Source organism: Antechinus flavipes, chromosome 4 (assembly GCF_016432865.1).
Source record: "Antechinus flavipes isolate AdamAnt ecotype Samford, QLD, Australia chromosome 4, AdamAnt_v2, whole genome shotgun sequence".
Taxonomy (NCBI): domain Eukaryota; kingdom Metazoa; phylum Chordata; class Mammalia; order Dasyuromorphia; family Dasyuridae; genus Antechinus; species Antechinus flavipes.
In genome coordinates, this window is record NC_067401.1 from 167,701,133 (window position 1) to 167,715,271 (window position 14,139).

A 14,139-nucleotide genomic window follows, 5' to 3' on the forward strand; every position below is an offset into this window, starting at 1 on the left:
GAAGAGGGAATTAGGTTTTCTTGCTTGGTTATAAAGGATAGAACTAGTAACAATGAGCAGAAAATGCAAAGAGATAAATTCAGGTTAGATGTTTAAATTACTTCCTCACAACTAGAGCTCTCCCCAAAATGTCCTTAACTGCCTTTGGAGGAAATAGGTTTAAATAGAGCTTGGTTGGCTACTTGTCAGATATGTCCCAGGAGGGATTTTTCTTTGGGTACAGATAGATCAGATAACCTATGAGATTTCTTTGATTAAGTGCTCTTTCCAATATTTTATCATGCCTATCTCTGGAAATAGGAGAAACTGATATTAGAGATGAGGAGTCCGGTGCTGAGATGGAGCTGCAAATAGAGAATTCAGAAATACAGAAAAGCCACTTATTAGAAACACTGAGATCCCATCTGACAATTTTTTCCTTAATCTGCACAATCATTCAGTGGGAAATTAAGATTCTCAGCTTCCTCATCTGTCCAGTGATAGGCCCCCAACTCTAACATTCTCTGGTTTTATAATCAAAGCTCCAGATTTTGAAACAAAGCTGAGCAGGAAAAAGAAGGAAGTGAAAGTAGTAAGCGTCATAGGTTTGTCTGGATGTGAAACCCATATATCTAATATGGATCAAAGCAGGTTCCTACGAAATTCTTTCCTAGTGGATCAGCTAACCTGTGGAAAAAACATCCTCTTGTGTGGAATAAGAGTGAATGGGAATATAGTCTTAAACTATACCTTAATTGTGACTTCAGACTTTATTGAACTATAGTTTAAAAAGTTGTGGGTGTCTTTCCCCTCCAATTTCCTACCATTTCTTAAATAGCATTTAAGTACTTCTTTTGTTATACCACAGTTCTGTTTCTTTAATTATCCGGACCTAGTCCTGACTCAATTTCTCTGTTTCTCAAAGTTCAGTCCTGCAAAACCACCCTTCCCTCTTTATCAGAATATTTGATAAGGATAAAAGATTTTATGTTTTAGAATATCAGAATGCCTCTCCCCATCCCAAGCTACCAAATGTCAGATATGTACAGTCTTATCAAGAAGCTTCTCCTCATGTCTGGGGTGCCTTATCCTGATTATGTCATTTCATCTCCATCCTGTCAGAGTCCAGTCTGGCTCTCAGCACCCTGACTCTGCCCCTGCCTCACTCTACCCCGAGTCTGAGCCACATGTATATAGGTCATTGAGAACTCACATTGTTTGTTTGCTGGATTCTTGGAGATGATCTCATTCAGCCCTGGGACCAAACCATGGATCCATTTGGTTCCAGTAAATCTCTCCCATTTAATAAATTATTAAATACTTTCTAATCTCTATCTTGGCTTAAGTTTCTCTGGCATTACACTTTTAAAGGTGATGATGGCTTTGAATTCTCTTATCCAAGGATATCTGCTTATATATCAGTTCTCTAGGGAAATTTAAATTAAGAGTTTATTATTAACTTGTATTTCATTGTTTCTGGGATAAGATTTCTGGGTTTAGGGTAAAAGCCTGGACTCCCCCCAAAAATGGAAGAAAAGGTTAAGTAGGGAGGGGAGGGCTTCTATTCTATTTAATATGGTGTTTTGCAGCTCCTTTTTATTAACAAATACCTTGTCTGATGGGAGGTGCCCTTTCTTGCAAGATTGTAATAAACCACTTTTTGCTTTTTTTTTTTTATTCTGGTCTCTGATTGTTTTTGTGGTTAATACTGTCCCACACACTCTTTTTCTCCCTAAGGGTCTTAAATAAAATAGGCAATAAATGATTATTGTCTTTTTATGATATGAAATTTCCCTTCAAGCTTTGCTTTCACTTTCACTGCTGGGGAAAAAACATGAACTTTTCTGCAAAGTCCTACCCTCAAACCATCCCCGCCCTCCAATTCTTTGGAAGAAAACAAGGGCGGGGGGAATCTTTATTGTTGCAAAGGGGCTTGAAATCTGCTCACCATATACAAGGGCCTGTAAGCAGGGAGTCAGGCAGTAGATTCCCAGTCTAGTCATTCCCCTCTCCCCAAAATCTTAGCGAGACTGGGAAGGTAGAAAAAGGGAAAAGAAGGGAGGAATCTTAAAAGAAGGAAGGTCCAACACTTTTCCTGATAACGTCATTTCTCCATTGTATGAGGAGGGAGGGGAAGTTTTTTATAATAATATATTTGCCCCTTTTCAGGCAGGAAATAGAGTTTGGTAGCTCAACCTTCTTCCCCCTCCCCCCCTCCCCCCCCCCTTTGTATTCACAGTATAACTTTAGATTCCCATAGTGGCCAACTCTCCAGTGTACCATTTAATAATCTAGGGCTTTCCTCCCTGCTGTGCCCTTCCCAGTCTATGTATTTTTGTCAGAGTAAATAAGACAATGGTATTAAAATCTTCAATCACATACCAAAGAATAATAATAGCTACCATTTATATAGAGTTTTAAAGTTTGCAAAATGCTTTTTATTATTTTTTTCATTATCTCATTTTTTTTCTTCACAACAACCCTAGGAGGTAGGAATCCCCATTTTACAGGTGAGAAAACTGAGGTAGAGGTTAAGTGACTTGTCCAGCATCACAGATAGTGTCTGAGGCTATTTTTGAATCTAGTGCTTCTTGATTTCTGGTCCAGTGTTCTGATACACTGTTTCTCTGTTACAGAGATTCCTCCTGCCAAGACAGGATGAGGGAGTAGGGGGATGAGAAACAATGGGAGTTTGCTGGTGAGAATGGAATGTCCAACTCTGGGAGTGGGAAGTGGATTAAAAGATTAGGAATAGCCCTTGACAATGAGAAATAGTAAGATAGAAGGTGCTTCAGTCCAAAGGACTGGTATCTACAAGGATTCCTCATTCCCCAACATGGTTAGGGTCAGCTTTTCCATAAAAGACTAAATAGCCAGGACTTGGGTTAGGGCAAAACTCAAACTGTGCCTTCCTTGAGCATCTTCCCGGTTGTAATATTCTTCTCTAAAATGTAATATTCTCTTGTTGGGGTTTTCTTGGGGTCTCTGGAGGCAGCCTTCGTTTCAGTTCAGTAGTTGTTAAGTGCAGCCAGCAGTTAAAGTCCAAATCCTTTATTGTCTCTTTCCAAGTCTTGTCTCCTTCACTTGGGGTTCAGCTAGTTTTTCTCGTGGCCTTCCGGATCTTGGTTTCAGTGGAGAAACAAAGGAGGAGAATCTGCCACCACTTCTCTGTCTTCCCTAGTTCTGATTCTGGCTGAATTTGTTGGAGCTTCTATGGTCTCTTATCAAAAGTGTTAATCTTGTATAACTATAGTAAGTACATGTATTGAAGTACTAAGAACATGTAGAGAACTGTTAAATACCTGCTAAATAATTATTGTCTCTTATCAATTCCACTGACTTAGCACCTGGTTTCAATCCTTTGTATCAAGTTCGGAGTTCTGGCCCATAACACATGGTAGTCTCTATCACCTAGAAGCATAAAACAGCTCATCCAAGAGAAGTCAAGGCAGATGTCTGAAGTCCATCAGCTGACCACACAGTATTTCCCACACAGAAACTGGGGTGAGGGTGAAGGGTGGAGAGAGAAATCACATTTACTAATGCAAAATGCTTGTTGAATATCCAATGTTAGATCTCAATAAACCTCTTGTTAACTGTGAAATGACTTACAGAACTTAAACTAGAAGCATGTTGGTCTGAGTCAAGCTAACAGAAGGCAAAAGGAAAGAAAAAGAAATTAGCAGTTAATTATGGAAGGCTGCACAGTACAGATGTAGGAGCACAGATCTTTGAGTAAAAGACCATTATTGTTCAACTGTTTTAGTCATGTCTGGCTCCTCATGATTCATTTGGGGTTTTCTCAACAGAGATATTGGAGTGGTTTGCCATTTCCTTCTCTAACTCACTTTACAGATGAGGAAACCGAGGCAGGCAGGATTAAGTGACTTGACCAGGATCACACAGCTAATATGTGTCTGGGGTCAGATTGGAACTCAGAAAGATGAGCCTTTCTGATTCTGGGTCAGGGAATTCTATCCACTGTGTCACAACCTGAGTTCTAATCCCAGCTCTGATATTTACTGTCCAAGCTCATATGGTATTTACCATACTTAACTTTTCTGGTCTTCTACTTCCTCACCTGTGAAGTGAGGGGGCTTGACTAGATATCTGCTTAGGTCCTTTCCAGTTTTGATATTATCCAATATCCAGGAAAATCCAAGAATTATTGTCCTCTCTCTACACTAAGAAATCACACTTAATAGAGTCTCCTCTTACCTTCCCTACCGTGCCCTTTTTCTTTTTTATGGCGCTTCCAAAGTCCAAAATCCAATCAAAGGTCCAGCTCAAGGGTTCTCTTTGTATTTACATGGCTCAACTCTGATGGCAAAGCTCAAGGGAAGGCCCTTGTATTGCTTAAAAACTGATAGGAAGGTAGGTCCAAAGTCTAAATATAGACCAGGAGTAAAGGAGTAGGGGAAGGAAGTGAGAGGAGAAATAGAAATCATTTTCAATTAGAAGAGCAATTCTCTGAGAATGCTAGAAATTGTCATTCATCTGTGTCAGATGCGCCAAATCATTGTTCCCTAAAGATCTGAATTCATTTTAAGATGAATATGTTTTCCTTCCATCATTTTTCCATAGTATCTCCTGCGGGAGTTTTCTGTGGGTACGACTGCCCAAAAGAAGCATCATAAGGGAAATCCACAGTGACAGGATCAATGGTATATGCTGATGAAGAGACCTTTTCACCATCTCTTGCTATAGAATAATGCCAATTGGTGGCATGAATGGGATAAATCTGGGTTCTGGTGGAATCTTCATTGATATCATAGGTCTAGAAACTTTACTCTTCATTCAGGTAATTCTCTGAAAGGAAGACAACAGATTATAGGGATTTGGGAAGAATATAGATTACAGAATTATCTGGAGGCTCTCATACTGAAAGGAATTTTGAAATCCTTTGCATGGTACTGAGGGGCACCCATGATTTAGGGGCAAAATTGGTTTAGAACAAAAGTCACCAGGTTTCCATGACAAGTAATTGATGGGAAGAAGTTGAACTGGTGAATGTAAGGTAAGGGCTACCCTCTCTACCTCTTTAAGAAATAGCAACCAGGGATTCTAGTGGATTTGTTCTGAACCAGTTCTGTCCCTAGATTATCAATATTTAGAGAAAATCATAAAGACATAATCTTATTCTACTATCCCTCTTTCTGAGGAAAACTGAACAGCTAGGTTCATGGTCTAGAATCACAGTCTCCCTTTGGAGAGAAAGAGACAAGATTATAGAGATATCTATTAATGTGCCCTCTGAAATTATCTGTTTATACATTTAGACATCCCATGTGGGTTTACAACTCTTACAAAGGTAAACACAAATTTTACATTAAAAAAAACTTTGGAGCAGGTGACTCTAAGCCCTTCCATGGTAATTTGATCTGCTTTGTAATTCCTCTTATTCCCTAATTTCTATCTCTCCAATTTAAAATGCATCTATCTTAATTTATTGTGCCTGCACTGAAAATGGAGGAGATAGCCAGTACATTAATTACAGACTAAATCACAGACATAAAACATCAGAATGGAAGGGAATTGGAAGGTCATCTAATCCAACCTTCTCAGTAAGCCTTCATGATCATTATTTCCAGGATCTGTTATTTAATCAACATGGCCATTCACTTCATTAACACATATTAGCCCTTCTGGAATCCTTCTTAATCGGTTCAAGAGTTGTCATGACCAAAATGTTAATCACTCCAAGACCAACCTGGAGATGAGCCTTTTTGAGAACAATTAGGCTGGCTATTGGATAGCAGGTTTTCAATCTATCATTAGGCCTATGTAAAAAAGCCTTCACATCTTCAGGGAACCTTTGAGAACAACCAATCTTGTTGAAGTAGCTCAAGAACAAAGAGTCACTCCCTTGTTACACTGAGATATTGGAAAAGGACTTCAGTGGCAGTGGAAGAAAAAAAAAAAATTTCCTATCAAACTCATATTAAGTCCATCTTCTTTTGTCTTCCCTACAGGTCTTTAATCCCTCCATCCAACTGCTATTATTCTGTAATTCTGAGCGCTGGACTTTCTTTATACTTCCTGCTTCTCACAATTTTCCAGTTTGTAAAATGATGAAAATAATCCTGCTTCACCATGAGGTACTCTCTGTGGGAACAGCTGCTAACACCTACCTGCTTCTTCAAGGGTGGAGAAATATTGGAATCCCTTCAGGTCAGCATTCAGAAGATCAGAAAGAACAGGAGCCTGGGAAGAGATGAAGGCCAGTAACTGGGAAATACAATTAATTATTTCATCCATAAAGTAGGGCAGAAGGTTGGATTTAACTCCAACTTCTAAAAGATAATAAAGTATCGTGGAAAAAGTTCTGGCCTTGGGTTCTTGAAGACCTGGATTATATTCTTCACCTGACATTTGCCAGCTATGAGACAATGGGCAAGTAGCTTGATTTGACAGATTGTTTTCTCAGGTATCAAATGGGGAGAATAATATATATATATATATCTGAGAAGATGAATGCTATACTTAGATGTCATTATCAATAAGTGTTATTACTTGTAAGAATAGTTACATAACTATTTGTTGGAAATGTTCCAGACTGCTAAGAGAAACTGAAATCTCCAAATCAAATTATATGAATAATTAACATCTGTCTGTTTTAACTTCACCTTTCTCAAATTAATTTAATGTAACCTACAAATCCAGTTTCTTCAGCCTTAAGTTGAATAGGGTACAATCATTTCCATTTTATAGCTAGAAAGACAGAGGCACAGAGAAGAATAGGACTGTGCTCAAATCTTCACATTAAATTAGTGGCATATCTAAGAATTTTTTTAAAAAATCAAAGAGTTTTATTTCCCAGAACTAAATTTAGGTAGAAAATGGCATAAGAGAGAGAGCTCTGGACCTAGAGTCTAGAAGATCTGAGTTCAAATTTGCCTTTACAGGTATGTGACCCTGGACACATCACTTAGTCTCTGCCTCAGTTACCATCATCTCAGGGTCATTTTAAGGATGAAATGAGATAATATGTGCAAAGTACTTTGCAAACCTTAAGGATCTATCTAAGTGTTGGGTAACATGATTATTTGGTTACCACTGAATATTAGATTATCCCCTAAAGCATGCTTCCCAAACATAGGGACTTTATTTTTTTCTTCTTTAGCCTTCACATACACAGATTTGAACTTATCTGTGGGAAGAGATAACAATAATTATGAATTATATTTATATAGTGTTTTAAGGTTTGCAAAATGGTTTGACATATCACTCATTTGATCCCCTTAACACCCTTGTGATGTACTGACATTATTCCTGTTTTCCAGATGAGGCAATTGAGGCTGAGAGAGGCTATAAGATTGAAGTATTTGAGCCAGGATCCAAATGAAGCATTTCATACTCTATCCACTACATCTCTAGAGTAGAGACTATGTTTAAAACAAGGGGGCACTTAGTCAAAATCACTAACTAAACATAAAAAAAATGCTCAAATTCCCTAAGAATCAGATGATTGCAAATAAAGACAGTCTTACAGATTTGAGTTTATCCATGTTTAACATGTATGGGACTGCCTGCCATCTAGGAGAAGAGGTGGAGGGAAGGAGGAGGGGAAAAATTGGAACAGAAGTGTTTGCAAGGGTCAGTATTGAAAAATTACCCATGCATATGTTTTGTTAATAAAAAGCTATAATAAAATATATATATATATATAATAAAAAATTTCTCATTATTATCCTATTTCATTTCTTGACAGCTTTTGAAAGCTCTCTTCTACCCCCATCATTTCCTTAGGCTTCTAGGACACTGTTTCAAATCTCCCATTAGTCTATCTGTTCTTTCTAAGAGACAACAGTATGACTGTTCAATCATTTTTTAGTCATGTTCAACTCTCATAACCTCATTTGGGGTTTTCTTAGCAAAAATATTGGAGTGGTTTGCCATTTTCTTTTTCATCTCATTTGCCGGGGAGGAAACTGGGGCAAACTGGATTAAGTAATCTATCCAGGATTACATAGTTACTAAGTGTTTGAGATTTGAACTCACAAAGAGTAGTCTTTCTGAATTTAGGCTAAGTACTTTAGTAATTGTACTACTTATGTACCCAAATAGTGTGATATGAAGACCAAAAAAGCTTATGCAAATATGGGCTGCATTAAAAGAGAAATAACTTCCCCAACAAAGGAGGTAATGATTCCACTGTGAGTGCCTTCATCAGACCTCATCTGTAATACTGGGCTCAGTTTTGAGCAATTTAGAAGAACAATGATAAAGTGGAAAGTATTCAGTATCCACAACAAATAAGGATCAGATGAAGAAAATGTACATTTAACCTGGAGAAGAGAAAAGTCAGAGGGAAAACATTGGTTGTGTCCTTCAAGTTTTTGAATGGCTGCCATATATGTTAAGGATCCCTTGAACTTGTCTTTTTGAGTTGCCATATTATCTAGAAACATTGGCCTTGAAGTATATAGGAAGTCCATATTGTCTCAAGGATAAAATCTTCCCAGAACTGATATAATTTGTTGTTTGTACCTCAAGTTGGAATCCTTGTGTGTCCTTGGGAGGCAAAACAGGCACCATATAGAGGAGGGATTACATTTGATTTGTTTGGTCCCAGAGAGCAAAAGCAGGGAAATGGGTGGAATTCAGCTTCTTGTCAGGAAAAATTTGCTAACAATTAGAGCTATCCCAAAGTGGAATGGGTGGGCTTGAGAGGCAGAGGGGTCGCAATCTTTGAGGTCTTCAAGCAGAAGCTAGATGACCACTTGTTGGAATATTTTATTGTGTCAATAATAAAAGTTAATGGTTGGACTAAGTGGCCATTGAATTTCCTTTTAATTTTTACCCTCTTGTAGTGGATAGAGCACCATCCTGAAGTCAGGAGGATCTGAGTTCAAATCTGACCTCAGACACTTAATACTTCTTAGCTGTGTAACCCTGGGCAAGTCAACTTAATCCCAATTGCCTCAGCAAAAAATAAACAAAATAACAAAGCAACAAAAAAAGTTTTATCCTCCTCTGATTCTCAGTCTCTTTTGCAGAATTATTATCCATGTCCTTACCCTTAACCATGGGTGTCCTTTATAGTTCTATCTCTCGCTACCCACACTCTTGATAATCTCATTAGCTCCTTTGGTTTCAATTGTCATTTCTACACAGATAATTCCTTCTTTATGTCTGCTTTGCAGAATCTCCAAATTCTCTTCTAATAAAGCTGCTTCTGAACATCAACCCTCCAAGTACTTAGTACTCTTTCCCTCCTAAAATTCTTCCCCACCTACAGTAGAAAAAAGCAAGCAAGAAATAGTCTCAGAGGGTTAAGGAGGATTAAGAAAGATTTCTTGGAGAATAAGAGATTTTACCTGAAAATTGAAGAAGAGTGAGAGAATTTAGGAGGCACAGAAAAGGAATGAGAAAGTTCTGGTCAGGGGAACAACCAAAAAAAATGTCCAGAGTTGGAGGAAGAAATGTCTGGTGTGGGGAAGAGCAAGAAGGTCAGTGTCACTACATTGTGGATTATGTGGAGGTAAGTAAGATATAAGAAGACTGCAAATGTAGAGAAGTTTATGAAAGACTTTGAACCCCAAACAAGGATTTTATATTTGATCCTAGAGGTAACAGTCTATGAGTTCATATCTGGCCTCAGACACTTGCTACCTGTGTGGCCCTGGGCAAGGCACTTAACCCTGTTTGTTTCAGTTTCATTTGTCAAATGAGATGGAGAAGGAAATGGCAAAGCATTTCAGTATATTTACCAAAAAAAAACTCAAATGGGGTCACGAAGAGTCAGACATGACTCTTAACAACAATAAATATTGTTCAATGCCCAGAGTTTTATATAAAATTATATTCCTTGTTTGATAAATATTAATTAAAACATTTCAATGATTCATTCAGTTTAATCATAAATTTCTTCTTTTTAAGATTGTTGACTAGTGATTATGTGGTACATATAACCCAATCCTCTCTATGGGATGGTCCCTTGCCTCCCCAAGAAAAACATACCTGTAACCTGGCAAAAACCAAGGAAACTCCATGATTTCGAAATTCTGCTAGCAATTCCCCAAGTCCTGTCATCACTGTATAATCAATGCTGCTGACATGGATACAGTCCAAGATGGTACAACATGGGAGTGATGCTTCAGGAACAATCAAGAAAGAGTTTTGGTTAGCATTCATTCATTCAACAAACTTTTTTTTTTTTTTTTTTGCTGAGGCAATTGGGGTTAAGTGACTTGCCCAGGGTCACACAGCTGGGAAGTGTTAAGTATCTGAGGGCAGATTTGAACTCAGGTCCTCCTGACTTCAGGGCTGGTATTCTATCCATTGCACCACCTAGCTGCCCTAACAAACATTTTTAAAGCCACAGCATTATGTAGCCAATCCCTTTCTAAGGTGCTAACCAACCAGCAGCTGCCTTTGGGGAATTCAAGTCATATCTGATTTAGATGAACAACCTCCACCAACACTGACATAATTGGCAGATGTGTTTATTGAGTAGTGATATTTGAAAGATAACAAAAAAAAAAACAAAAAAAAAAAAAACGGACAAAGTATGACAGATTAGAGGACAAATGTCCCAGTTTTTAAATAAGGGAAGAGAACTGTATTTGGAAACAAGGTTAATAACCTTGGTTATTTGGTTTCCACTTGGGAGCCACTAGCAGAGTCTTTGCAATAGAAATGTATACATGGAGGTAAAATAAGTATGTATACTTTGGTATATAGCAGAAATTTCTACATCAGAGACGCAGATGAATATGCGACGAGAATTAGTTTACTAGATTCTCAGAATTCTAGCAAATGCTCTCCTTGATGGAGAGGAAAGTAGATAAAAGGAAGCAACAGGGAAGGAGAGAACTGGTTCCATTCTCCACACCTACCAATAGTCCCTTACTTACCTGCAAGAGCCTGGCTAAATAGAGTCTCCTGAAGAGCTTCAACTGCTGGAAAGTGAAGGCCACTAATGGGCTGCAAGATAAGCACTGAGTTTTTTGATACCTGCTGGTGCACAAGAAGAAACATCAAGAGGTGAGGGGATGGGAAAAGATAACAGTCCCAGATTCCTTCTGTTCTGATAAGCACATGAAGTATGCTCACCCCATCATAGAACCATAATAAAAAATATATGTGTGTGTGTGTATAAAATGTATGTATGATGTACATTTGTATCCATATAGTATATAGAGTATATAAATGTGTGTAATGTATATTTGTACATATAGTATATATATATTTGTATGTATATGTATAAATGCATATATATTTTTATTCATGTATTATATACATATAACACATAGCATATATGGATATAATATATAAATATACACACATACACACATATACATATGTGTGTATATTGAGCATTTTAAGTACTGCAAAGTTCCTTATCTATATCATTTTATTTGAGTTTCACAACAATCCTATGAAGTACTAAGTAGCAAAGGCACGATTTCAACTCATGCTTTTCCTCACTCAAATTCAATTCCACTACTATACCATATTGACTCAGCCAAAAGATGCTAAAAGTTAGACAGAATCTTAGAGTTCACAAAAAGAGAGATGGAAGGGCCCTTATAAGTCACCTAATCCAGTTCCTTCATTTTATAGAAGAAGAAACTGAGGTCCAATGAGATTAAGTGAACACTAGTCCAATCACACAGATATTAATAATAATTTACATTTATATAGAGTTCACTATATTCCAGGCATAGTAACAATATCTTTAATTATTTCATTTGAACCTCACAACCCCAGGGGGTATGTGCTATTATCACCATTCCCATTTTGTAGTTAAACAAAATGAAACTCAGTGAAGTTAAGTGATCACAAGTCCAGTTATAAAGAGCAGTTAGGTGGTACAGTGGATAGAGTGCTGGGCCTGGAATCAGAAAGACTCATTTTCAAGATTTCAATCTGGCTTCAGACACTTACTAGCTGTGTGGCCCTGAACAAGTCACTTAATCCTGTTTGCCTCAGTTTTCTCATCTGTAAAATGAGCTGGAGAAGGAAATGTCAAACTGCTCTAGTATCTTTAACAAGAAAACCCCAGATGGGGTCACAAAGAGTTGAATAAGACTGAAACGACTGAATAATTGAAGTCTAATCATATAAGTAATAAATGGCAAAGCTAGAATTTGAACATAGAGCCTTTGGACTTCAAACTCAATGCTTCCTTTAAAAAAAATAATAAAAAGGAAAAATTTGCTGTTATTTTGAACTTGACAACCATGAACAAACATGAAAAGTAAATAAGGACTATTATTATGTATGATCTGTGGGTGTGGATGTACGTTCATGTTTAACATTTTGTACATTTCAGATATGTTTCATCTGATACCCATTCCCCCCATATCAGTCTCCAGGTTTGTATTCTCTCATAAATTCCAAATATGAGAAAGAACAAGTTTTATCCCTTTCTTTCTTTTTTCTTTTTTTAATAATAGATTTTTATTTTCCAAATTTATTCAAAGATAGTTTTCAACATTCACCCTTGTAAAATCTTTCGTTCCAAAAAAATTTTCCCTCCCTTCCTCCCACCCTCTCTTCTAGACAATAATCCAATATAAAACATACGCAATTCTTCTCTACATATTTTCACAATTATCATGCTGGACAAGGAAAATCAGAACAACAAGGAAAAAAATGAGAAAATAAAAAGCAAGTAAACACCAATAAAAGGGGTGAAAATACTATGTTGTGATCCACACAGTCTCCACAATCCTCCCTCGGGATGCAAATGGCTCTGTCCTTCAGAAGTCTATTGGAATTGGCCTGAATAACTTCATTGTTGAAAAGAGCCAAGTCCTTCATAGTTGATTATCACATAATTTTGCTGTTGCTGTGTACAATTATCTCCTGGTTCTCCTGTAGTACTTCACTCAGCATCAGGTTCATGTAACTCTCTTCTGACCTCTCTGAAATCATCCGGCTGATCATTTCTTCTAGAACAATAATGTTCTATAACATTCATATATCATAACTTATTCAGCCATTCTCTAACTGATGGGCATCCACTCAGTTTCCAGTAGAGAAAGGGTATGCACAGTTTAATAGCCTTTTGGGCACAGTTCTAAATTACTCTCCAAAATAACTGGATCAGTTTACAATTCCATCAACAATATATTAGTGTTCCATTTTTCTCACATCCTCTCCAATATTTACCATTATCTTATCATCTTAGTCAATCTGAGAGGTTGTAGTGGGTATCTCAGAGTAGTCTTAATTTGCATTTCTTTGATCAATAGTAATTTAGAGCATTTTTTCATATAAGTAGAAATGGTTTTAATTTCTTCATCTGAAAATTGTCTGTTCATATCCTTTGATCATTTATCAGTTGGAGAATGGTTTGTATTCTTATAAATTTGAGTCAAATCTCTATATATTTTAGAAAGGAGGCCTTTATCAGAACCCTTTAAGATAAAGTTTTTTTCCCAATTTATTCCTTCCTTCCTTCCTCCCTTCCTTTCTTTTTTCTTCCTTCCCTCCCTTTTTTCCTTCCTTCTTTCCTACTTGAGTCTTCTTGTATAAAATGACTAATATGAAAATATTTTACATGATTGCACATTTTATAATGTATATCAGATTGTTTACCATCTCAGGGAAGGGGGAAAGAAGGGAGGAAGAAATAGAATTTGAAACTCAAACCTTTAAAAATCTTAAAAAATTGTTTTATATGTAAACTGAAGAAAGAAAAGGGTGCTGGTTCCAGCTCTAAGAAATAGTCAAAGACTCTTTAGTTCCAATCATGACTTACTTTGGTGGGACCATAGCCAAGTCCACTTCTCACTCTGCCTCCATTTTCTTTCTTTTTTTTAAATTAAAGCTTTTTATTTACAAAACATATGCATAGGTAATTTTTCCAACACTGATCCTTGCAAAATCTTTTGTTTCAAATTTTCCCCTCCTTCCTCCCACCCTCTCCCCTAGATGGCAGATAGTCTAATACATATTAAATATGTTGAAATACATGTTAAATCCAAGATATATATATATATATATATATATATATATATATATATATACAGTTATCTTGCTGCACAAGAAAAATCAGATCAAGAAGAAAAAGAAAAACTGAAAAAGAAAACAAAATTTACAAATAACAAAAGAGAGAGTGAGAAAATGCTATGTTATGTTCCACACTCTGTTCCCACAGTTCTTTGTCTGGATATAGATGGCTCTCTTCATCACTGAACAAGTGGA

The 14,139-nt window shown here is 36.9% G+C and overlaps 1 protein-coding gene across 2 annotated transcripts in view; it reads right to left on the bottom strand.

The window, feature by feature from the left end:
* Positions 1-2,383: 2,383 nt before the first annotated feature.
* SLC26A11 (solute carrier family 26 member 11) overlaps positions 2,384-14,139 on the bottom strand; it is a 69,134-nt gene continuing 57,378 nt past the window's right edge. Inside the window, exons 13-16 of one of the 2 annotated variants that reach the window (XM_051995426.1) lie at positions 10,839-10,938; positions 9,943-10,076; positions 6,111-6,183; positions 2,384-4,788 (exon numbers count right to left, since the gene is read on the bottom strand). In XM_051995426.1, coding sequence (XP_051851386.1) covers positions 4,766-4,788; positions 6,111-6,183; positions 9,943-10,076; positions 10,839-10,938 — 330 coding nt within the window. In that variant the 3' untranslated portion in view covers positions 2,384-4,765. Of the gene's footprint in view, positions 4,789-6,110; positions 6,184-9,942; positions 10,077-10,838; positions 10,942-14,139 lie in introns of both variants that reach the window. The other variant, XM_051995425.1, reaches the window with a different exon arrangement.